The 10892-nt window shown below is 45.8% G+C and overlaps 1 protein-coding gene and 1 long non-coding RNA gene across 2 annotated transcripts in view; one reads left to right on the top strand and one right to left on the bottom strand.

The window, feature by feature from the left end:
• Nucleotides 1–1204: 1204 nt before the first annotated feature.
• Nucleotides 1205–5851, bottom strand: LOC149348452 (uncharacterized). Its single transcript, XR_016292748.1, has 3 exons — nt 5692–5851; nt 3382–3699; nt 1205–1428 (listed from the first exon to the last, which is right to left on the bottom strand). It is a non-coding gene; the product is annotated as an uncharacterized LOC149348452 (long non-coding RNA).
• LOC149348449 (uncharacterized) overlaps nt 3553–10892 on the top strand; it is a 46385-nt gene continuing 39045 nt past the window's right edge. Inside the window, exons 1-2 of the mRNA XM_089541765.1 lie at nt 3553–3579; nt 8090–8192. Of these exons, the coding sequence (XP_089397891.1) occupies nt 3553–3579; nt 8090–8192 (130 nt within the window). The remainder of the gene's footprint in view (nt 3580–8089; nt 8193–10892) is intronic.

The following is a 10892-nucleotide window of genomic DNA, read 5'->3' as shown; positions in this document are numbered from 1 at the left end:
GCTGCTAGTTGAGCCCATGCAAAAGCCTAGCTTTCCCGCTTGAAATGCGACAGCAAATGCAGACTTTCGATTTGTTTTGATCAATCCAGACAAGGAACATGCCAGGATGCTACGTACGAGAAAAGATATAGCGAAATGCCGCACGACGTGCGCTGTTTGCCGTACTTCGGAAACACATGCGGTATGAGCGTGCTGTATAGCCATCTGACGTACAGTATGGAAAAGTGCCCAGGATGAATTGTACTCCGAATGTCCCATGAATCTCTTCCCCACACTTCCCGATCAATTAAATTTTTCTTCTGGAGGCTAGGGTACAGCGCCATTTATTACAAAACGGTGGAAACCAGTCCTTCCGGCGTTACACAATAAGTGTTTGAATCGCGCTACGGGAAAGTTGTCAGAATTCAATTTTCTCAGTCGTGAATGCATCCTTCGATGCTGAAAAAACACTAGCATACCCAATAAGAGTCAGATCCCATTTTTTTTTCTGTGAACAGTAGTTACACGAAACTGTCCTCAGTGCCCGTTTAACATAAGAATTAAAATGCGTTTATATGCACAAAAACAATGCAACGACTGAACATATCAGTGTTCGCTATTTTTGGACAGGTTCGGTACTACTGAGATAGTTTTTGCTAATATTAACAAAAAGGAATGGTAAGATAAAAGCAACAATCTGACAGATTGGTAGGTTCAGCGATATTGATTGAGAGTCCTTTATTTTAAGATAAGGCCAGTGCGGGGGGGGGGGGGGGGGGATGGGGAAAAAACGTTAGTCACACTCTAGGTCCGAGTCGTTGTATTGCCCATTTTGCTATTGCTGGACCTGATCAGAAGGGCTTTAGTAGGCACCCTTACACCGCCCTAATCAGGCCACTTTGGCTCTCATATGCAGCAAATAGAAGCTGTGCGTCGGTATCCGTGATCAGCGTGGTACGATAATCTATGTGCTGGAGGGACTGTATGGCTATTCTCACGGTTTCAAATGCTATACATTTCTAGAGTAAATATGTAAGGTCTGCGCGGCAGGGGAGCCCGCAGTGCGAGCGCGTTAAGGCGGTGATGTCAGACCGTCGTCATTTAGCCAGAGTATATGTGGTAGATGGGACTACGGTACCTGTGCAATCGTTATAAATATCTTCCAATATTTTCACATAACACTCTTCTACACCCAGATTCCGCAATGCCTGCATGACAGCTGAAGTTTTCACGGAGTCAGCACAATCTTTATTTCACTTATAGAAAAAGCTCGTTCCGCCTTGTCTCATGCCATCGGATAAAGAAAGCAGTCAGGGCATGGTGTTGGATGTCTCGGCGGCAGTCAGACCCATCGCGGCCGGGCTGGCCAACGAGGCAAATAAACAAAGGCTTGTCCCAACTGCTTTGTGTTCAGCTCCTCGCCGACTTTGTCATCCGCATACCACACATCTGTGAGAAAAGACAAGTAATCGCAAAGCGTTCAGCATTCCCTAAGTACTACAAGACGCTCTACTTATGACTTCTTGTGGTGCTATTCGAGTCGCAATGAGGTGGAGCTCGCACATAATCCAGCATTTATAACAAGTAGCATGGCTATGTCCGAAGAAGCAGGAAACTGGGCAGTTCATGAAAGGCGACCATGGTTGACTTGGAAAGCGTGTGAGGCCGGTTGGTTTTGTACACGCAGCCCGTTTTTCATGTAGTTGTAAGATGTCCCACATGTCATATATTTCAGAAAACGGCTTACTTGTTGGTGCAGAATCTGAACGTCTACATGGCGGGCGACCCTGAGATCACTTGGGCGGCAACAGAAACCTCCTGAAATTGCTCGAAAGTTCGATTGTGAGTCAGCATAAATTCAGAAATCGGCAGGCTGATTGTTAGCGTAGTTACAGTTCGGTAGTTATGTAACTTCTGCAACGGCCTGTGGCAACGCAATCAAGAGTACGCAATTGCTCCAAAGCTATGGTAAGAGTTACGATGGCCTCAGGAAGCAATGTGATAATTAACTGGTGCAGAATATGAAGCTCCGTAGGGCTGCAAGTTACCACGTCGCTTGCAGCAGTGAAGTACACAAAAATAGTCTCGAACGCGTGCGTAATAGTTAGGATAATTGATAATTCAGCTCCTGGACGATGCAGATACGTGCTGACTTACACAAATTGCGCACATAGGATGACTTTACTGGAAAAGGGCTGAGTCGGGCTTGTTGGTTTAACTTGAGGGATGCGACGTCAAAGCGCTAACAGACGTGACGGGATAGAAGAAACGCATGAGTATTTCTTCTCTACCAGCCCGTCTGTAGGAGCTGTTACGTCGCATTCATAATGATGACGTCATTGAACTTTGTCGGCGTGACGAAATAAGGCCAATCATGACTTCTACACTCATTGACTGCTCTGTTCAGATCAGGGAGCTTCTTAAAATAGGGCAAAGATCTCAACAAGACAGTGCCTTTGCGCCTTCTGAGCGCAAAAGGCTTTGTCAGCTTAGAACTGCAACTCCGAGCAGCATGCTGAAAAAAAATTTTGCTCCATCGTTTCCCCGTATCGGACTTGTAGCTCATCGTATTGCTTCCCCGAGGCATCACTTCCAAGATACCCGAGAGCCTTTATGGCACTTGTGGAAAGAGCTACGAATTTTTTCTAGGATCTTTTTGTTGAGCTATTGTGGTATTCAAACCCATAGAAAAAAGTGCTCTGCAAACATGCCCCGGCCGGAAAGCAGGGAATAGTTATTTGGAGCTTATTTCATTCGGCGTGTATTGTGTACGCACTTACTCAGCCTTTTCTTCATGCTTACACATCGAACGCGGACTGTTGATGCGAAAATAGTTTCACTTGCTTGAAGCGCTGTTCTGAAGCATACTTCCATCTACCACCGGCACTAGCCGCATGGCGTTGTTCTGCCATGCATAAAAGAAAACACAACTAAGCAGGCTGGAGAACTAATAACTCGAATAAGAGCTTTCAACCACAATTGCAATTCAGGGTCTCTGTTCTTGGTATGCAATTGGTTGCGGGCAGTTCAGCTGACCTCTCGAGGACTAAGTTAAACCGGCCTAAACTTCGTTCTCACTTTGCCGCGTTCTTCACAGCGGCAGTTCAGCTCGATACCAATGTCTTACTCTTTCTGCAGTATTTCCTCCTTGCTGTGCGTGGCAACGGGATAAACCATTTTTTACTTCCAATAGTTTAGCTGCTCGCTGGCGAATAATTGTAGCGGATAGCAGTTTCCTCAGTAATAGGCGCAAGCATCTAAGGGGTGTCCCAAGCTTAGCAGCTTGTACAGAAGCGGTGAAAAGATTGTTCTTAATTAAACTTGCATATCCTGTCGGGCCTTTCCCTCTGTTGCAATTAGCCATAATTTGTTACAGCTCCGATAATAACGCATTTGCACAACCTGTGTTCTCGATTGTAACTTCCAGAGGCAGAGGCTGGGCCGTTGAAGTCACGGGCTTGGATCTGGGCTTCGGCTGGGGCCACGGACGGTGCCAAGGCCATGGTTGAGGCGAGGGCTGAGGATGCGGCTGAGGCCACGGCCAAGGCTGGGGCCATGGTAGAGGTCGGGGCCATGGCTGAGGCCACGGGCGGGGTCGAGGTATCGGCCCTGTCTCTGGTCTAGTCTGCGGCCAAGGCCACGGTACCGGGCGCCACGGCCGCGGTGTAGTAACAACAGGTGGTTCGATGCGCTTTGGCGCGGGATGGGTTGTGGATTCCTCTGCACAAGATGACAATGCTTGGTAGGGGCTTTGGAACACTGGTGTGGAGTGCGGGTCCAATTGCCTATACTTAAAGGTGCACTAAAGAAGAATCTGAACTCGTCTTTTTACCGCGGGAACTCGATCTATACGTTCCGAGAATTCTTAAAAACTTCAAACTATTATCCTGCGCGGCCGATTTCCGTAAACTAAATCGGATTAAACTTCCCAGCTCTCGCCTTTTTTTGAATTCACCACGTAAGTTAGGAACAGTCAACTAACGCGTGAAGTGCCTTTCAGGCAGTCGCGTGGCGGCTTTACTTTCGCTTTTATTTTTTTTTAGGTTTACGTGAATTAATAGATCCAGTCAGAGACTGAATAGCCGCAAATTAGGCCCACGAAAACAAAAATACGCGTGGACTCTTTGCTTTAGCCGATCGCTGCGCATCACTCCACCGATGACAGAGCGGCAAGCCGCCACGGGACTAGCTGAAGGGTGGGTTGACTCCTACTGTCAGCGGTGAGTTAAAAAAAAAAGACAGCAGGAGCCAGGACATTTAATACGATTTAAATTAGGGAAATTGGCCGCACAGGGCAATAATTCGAAGTTTCTAAGCTTGCTCGGAACGTGCAGATTGAGTTCCCGCGGTAAAAAGACGAGTTCAGATTCCTCTTTAGTGCACCTTTAAGGATGGAAGTAACTCTACGATCGAGTATAGTTAGAGATGAGAAAAGTCGCAGCCCTCGACTCAATGCATATTTACGGTTTCAGAATCATCACTGATCAACTGCAACATCTTTTAGACATATGCGTTTAGTCTGGTGCAGCCATCAAAAGAAGCGTTTTGCGTGAGAGGAGTGCCTCTGGAATACGTTGCTGATATTATCCATAATAAGAAAATTGGCACCGCAAACTTGAGAGTTGTAGAGGAGATTTGTGAGCTAAATGATGACATGAGACACTATTAAGACCGTTAAACAGTATGAATACAGGAACAAAGAAGTAAAAATTTCAGCGCACAATAGAAGACAAACACAAACAATCAGTGCCTTGAGCGGGAACAAACGTCAGAAGGTAGCTCTTAGAGCTACACAAGCTTTTGAGGAAGGGCAGGACTGCAACCTGCAATATAAAATAAAGTATAACGTGCTGATACAAATTCTCGAACAAATAATGAATTACGCTTCGATGATTTCATGATGTATTCAATGTCTAGACTAAAAGCAAGTTGCGAAATGAAGAATAAAGCGCAAACGAAAATTAGGAAATCGTATGACTAAATATTGGATTGTTTCGGCAGTCTATGTTGTAATAATATGTCTCCAAAAGATCAAAAGATCAAAGTGAGCGTTTCTGACAGCCATATAAAAAAGGCCATGGTATTCTGTAAAGTTATTGGAGCTTGACTGGAACAGGGAACCTGGCTTGGCGTAGCAGTTATATAGCGCAACAGTCTCAGCGTCACAAATCCAGAATACAGGCCAATACGGACCTCTTAATGGAAAGACAAAATGCCAAACAGTCTCTTGCTTATCCGTTTTTGTACCTTTCGCATCGGCAAGTTTTTGGCTTGGCCCAAATTTCCAGGCTCCCATACAGCTGCTGTGGAATGGAGTCAAACCAGCGATCTCGTGGCCAGGGGCTCCAACTTAAGATCTACCGTGCGCACCAATGTCGATCCTTGTTAAAGTCGCACTGGGTATTTTTTACAATATTATTTTTCGCAAAGAGCTGTATGTCGGCTCGGCACAAATAACGCTCTTGCCCTAGTCTCGCAGTCTCGCATAGAGGCATTGCTTTTAAACGCTTTGCTTGGCCGAGGCGGTTGAATTTCTTTGGAGGAGAAATTCTAGAGGCCCGTGTTCTGTGCGACGTCAGTGCACGTTAAAGAACCCCAGGTGGTCGAAATCACTACGGCGTCTCTCATAGCCTTAGTTGCTTTGGGACGTTAAACCTCATAAACCAAACCAAACCTTTTCAAGGGCGTTCGTAAAACTTCGTCAGCGCTCACCTTCTTCGGCGAACACAGCCTGGGCGACGAACGCCAAAGCTACGAAGACAGCAAAGAGCTTCATGACTGGTTCGTCTTCAGCTCTGGAATGACTTCTTGAAGAGAGCAATACCCGTCAACTCTTAAATACTACTCGCGTTCTCGCTCTTATCTGCGGGTATCGGCGAAAGATATCGAAGTCGGCCCAAGAGGTGACGCCTTAGCTTGAGCTGTGTGTGTGTGTGTGTGTGTGTGGGGGGGGGGGGGGGGGGGTAAGGTTTAGAGTCCCTGGAAAAAACCGGCGGTAGTGAATGATTACGACGTTCCATGGTGCACCCATCGGATTCCGGTTGTGTTACGCTGGCGCTGGCAATATCTATTGTCCGGCGACGTAAATATCCGCGTGGCCGTCCCCGCCGACGATAAGGCGGGGGAGACCAAGCCTGACGTAAGCAGTTGCACCATGTTTCCTGGCATTTTTGGTCGTAAATAATCTGAGAAACGCTTGAAAAGTTCGTGAACAATTCTCTCCAATTACCCAGCAACCTTTGCAGCCTTGAAAGCTCCGATTGTTTGCATTCGTCCAGAAGTGTCAATTTTGTTGTGAAAGTTAATACGCTGCTGCAAACAAGTGTGCTGCGTAGATTACTTTTTTTGGCGCAGGACTTTATGTCGCCTTTGTTGCTGATAACGCTTGGAGTAAACGGAGCTATTATCGCGGTTACACTTAGACTAATGCGTTATGTTTTGTTTTGTGGAGCATAAGCGGCTGAGGGTATCACGCGCCGCCAAACGCATAACAGGAAATGCGTATTACCAATTACTTCTGCTGTATTGCTCATGAGCAACCAACCCCTTGTTTACGCTAACGAACCCAATACTCTGGCCATGAGTGAACAGGAGATCTTGTCACACGCGTACACCTCCTTCCCGAATCTTACGAGTGGTTTTTCAGTGGCTCCCTTACAATTCTGTTTGAAATATGTATCTATGAGGGACAACTCCTGCGAAATCCGGCAGAGAAGTGGATCGATAGGCAAGGAATAATAAAACAAATGTACACCGGTTACCATACTAAAAGCGTCGTTCTACCTTTCAAGGAGATTTTTAACGCTGTTTACGCCATATAAATGTAAATGTGGTATAAAAAATTGCTTGTTCTAAACACTGCACTTATTCAGTTTACAACAGTAATCGTCACCTTAGCCGTCGTCACGAGCGCTCACCGTCATCATCATCGTCATTCACTTTTAGTAGACTCCCAGTATGCTCCAAATACCTATTATTTTGAGCCATTCGGTAGCTGCCTGACGTCTGAAATAATCTAAGCAATAGCCATCTTTGAACTGTTATACGCAGGTGCGAGCGACTGAGGAGGGCGCGAGCGTGAAAAATTCGCCGTAAAGGGCTCGCCATCTTTCGCGCGTGTTTATGGGTTCTCTGCGGCGTGTAGAAGTGTATTATTTGGCTCAGGTTTTCATGACAACAAAATCCAGTGATTGAGCGAGGTGATGTGCTCTCCTCCGAAGGTTTTTGAGAGCCCCTTTAATTATATCCAAAATCTGAAACTTCTTTACTGAGCAATTCGAGTCTCCTCTTCTTCGCTTGGTTTGGACGATTAGGAATTGTTTATTTCACTGATTTGGATGTTATATGCAGCTAAAAGAAGAAATAAATTAGAACAGCACAGAGAAAAGTCATAAGCACTTTTATTTGCTTTTCAATTAAGGTTCCTCACAGCTGGCTTCTATAAATCCAAGGTCAGAAGCTTCCTCCTGTGATGAAACAACCTTGCCTTGTCTGGAGCTCCTGCTAAGTGGTGGGCACCGTGTCCTGGAGCCCTGTGCACACCCAAAGACAGAGTGCAGAGAGTTCTGTTTAGGACGAGTCTTGCCAATCACGAAGCTATTACTGGCGTTGATAATGCAGTCAAACTTTTTGTTTAGTTTTCGGTTGGTTTTGCACTTGGGGAAGTTTGTACTGAAAAATGCGTCATATTTGATGGGCAGGGAGCACTTTTAGCGAAATAAATGGCGAGAAGCCAGTGACTGTCGGCCTTGCTGGCACTGCATAATCATCCTGTCTTTCCTTTTTTTCTTTGCGATTGTATATGTTGTTCGTTTGTATGAACGATTAGAAGAGAGACTATAATTTTGTTGCTGTAAATTTTTGGTGTACACACTGAGCAGTGTATGGACTGTTGTGGCACACTGTTGTGGCCTGTTGTGTGGACACTGTGTGGACTGTTGTGTGGCCGCAGTACATAGGCCTTTTGTCCCTCACTAGAACAAAGTCTGAATAAAGCAATATCTTTCGATATACAAATGAGAGCAACATAACGTGGTTCATACCGTTAACGCGTGTTGTTTTTACCTTTGGGCGCCAAAGGCTACCAGGGTACAGGTAGTGGCCAAGGTAGCTGAACGGGCACGCCTCCTGGTCGAGGCCCCTGTCCAGGTCTGATGACAGTGAGCAGTGCGGCGTCACCAGGTTGACCTGCGGAGGGACCGTCGGCGAGGCAGGTAAGTTGCTTAATCCCCAGTAGCATAGATAATCAGCTCTTTCCATGGAAAGAAATAAACTGAATTGAATTGAATGGAATTGAAATATTGAATATGTATTGGCAAAGGCAAGTCCTACAGAGGCCCACAGTGAAAGCATTAATTTCCAATATTGGGCCGGCTACCTGTGCTGCTTGGAAAAATTCTGAAATGAAGAGTGACTTCGCGGCTTGGAATGATAAGCAACTTTTAGGGCTTTCTTGGAGATACGCAGAGACGGGGACAAAAGTCTCTGAACCGCGCGCTACGTAAAGAATCTGATAGCTCTAATACTAGCCGCTGGCTGGAGACCACACATGCTTAGGTCAAAGCTGAAATCCTGTTCTTTCGTGTCCAAAAGTCTGACCTCCTGCCGGAGGTTAATATTAGAGCTATGCGCTTAATTTACGGAGCGTGCGGTCCAGATACTTCTATACAGAGAGAAGTCTATACAGAGAGACGTAAGTGTCCTAGGACACTTACAGTAGGTTGACATAGACTGTACGTCCTTGACATTCAACTTGACATTCTGTCATGCACAGCCAAAAAAATATATAAACGTGCGGTTAGTCAAAGCAGCTCAACGAAATGTATATAGAAGAACACAGGGAACATGCGTGTTCCACCCGTAAGAGCTAGTGCCCGCTGACTGGAAATTAGGGGCAGTCTGAAGAATTTTTTTTTGCTACGTGCCCGTATTAACGTACTTCGTACATCCTTTGTCAAAAGTTTGGAGCCCAGGGGGTTTGCTTCTGAGCCTCACTGTATGGTTCGTGATGCATCTCCAGCGCTCCAAATTTCCTCTGGGTAAGAAGATTTCTTGTTCTGCCTCCTTAAAGGGTAGGACTTCCCAGGATGCTTCAGAAGTCCCACTGCAAGGCTAAGAAGTAAACCCCCTGGGCTCTAAGCTTTTGACAAAGACTGTACGTTAATTACAAGTACGTGCAGCACATACTTGCAGAGCGAACATATGCAGCAATCATGCGAAGAAATGAGGATATGCTGCACGGAAGTGCAGGGAGCAGATGCAGCACTCACATGACAGTGTTGCACATAGTGAGCGCTGGAGCGTTTGCTGGCGATAAGAAGAAACTGCGCTGCTTTCTGCGGACTTTAGAGAAGCTTCCGAAATGATGTCAAAGGATTACGAAAGGGAACTGAGTCCAGTCTTTTCTTCTTAGCGATAATGAATGGCTTGGCCATTCGCAACTGTTCTGGTGATTGTTCCGCAAGCAGAATAGTTAATTAAGAAATTGAAATCCGAGCATTGAGTTTGCGTTGGCTCATAGTGCGTTGTAGTATTTCTTGTCGTCTTCCGTGTGAGGTAAAAAGCAGACTATTGGTTGCGAAACTGAAGTTACCTAATATTCAGACGCGTTGTTCTGTTTTGTCTTCTATGCACAAAAAAAAAACACACAAAACGTAAGCAAAAGATTTAACCGAGCGTGCTGTGAATACATCCAAGTACTCTGTGTACTCGAGTAGCTCTCGGGTAGCACTAGTGTTAAAGCATCCCTTAACACGAACATCAGAAATGCGACCGTTGTAGCCAGGATGACGGTCTCTGCGCGCAGTTTTCAAACACAAAAGCAAGTGTGCCACGGTCTAACTGAGCGTCAGATGACGGTCACCTGCATGAGCTTGTATCCTTGGTTCGATCGGAGGCCTGCGCCACGGCATTGACCGATGTTGCTGGTACGGCTGCGACACTTGTTGGGGAAGCTTCCTTTTTGGGATAACTTCAGGAGGTGACCGCACCTCAGGCAGGGAATGAACTGCTGCCTTACCTGCACGAGAAACCCATAGCCACGTAGGAGTAGCGCCTCTTTTAGGAACACATACACAAAGGCACGCAGAATCACAAGCAGACATCACAATCTGTAAGACCAGAAGCCAGTGTTGGGGATGATTAGAACTTAATATAAAGAAAATCCTTACTTGTACCATACGAATTACTGCAGCTCAATACACTGAGATGCTCAGTAGACCGGCATTCACAACTCAATACATAGGATGCCTGAAGTTACAACGAGCACAGATGCGCTGGTTAGGAAAACGAATTAAAGCAGGATCGCATCAAGAAAAGCAAACTCTGGTGAACTGAGGCGAATAGGTGATGTATATAGACAAAGATGCCGCACTTGATTTTCCATGAAACCAACGCTATGGTATCAGTTCATGCGTTTCTACGACGGAAAATACTTATTTTAGCCGCTGTATTATGCATACATTTTCTCTCCGTGTAGTAATTACTTTCCTATCGAACAGTGTTCTTATAGGGAAGTAATAAACTATTGAAGTAGCTGTATTTTTCAGCACTTGTTCACCCGATACATTCGCCCAACTACACCGTTCGTCGCTACCGTCTACGGTGCTACAACGGGAGCAAGTATGCAAGCATCAGGTTTTGTAGGAGCCTGACTGATGACAACAACACCAAAGAATAAGTCGGAGAAAGAATCTTTGCTAAAATATTTCGCCTCATTTCCGTAAGTACTGTTGTTCTAACAAAGGAATGTAAATGATTGCGCATCCTGCCGGGGGCAAAATTCGACCTCAAACGTCTGCATTAGCAGTGTTCGAATCGAGGTTCTTATACAAGCACTCACCCTCTCCAGCGAAGACGACTTGGACGAAGAACGCCAAGGTGACAATGAGTGGCAAAACCTTCATGGCCATTTC

The sequence above is a fragment of the Amblyomma mixtum genome, chromosome 4, assembly GCF_055824585.1.
Source record: "Amblyomma mixtum isolate Tamu chromosome 4, ASM5582458v1, whole genome shotgun sequence".
NCBI lineage: Eukaryota > Metazoa > Arthropoda > Arachnida > Ixodida > Ixodidae > Amblyomma > Amblyomma mixtum.
Note: the sequence above shows the minus strand (reverse complement) of the source record. Positions and strands in the feature narration are given on the sequence as shown.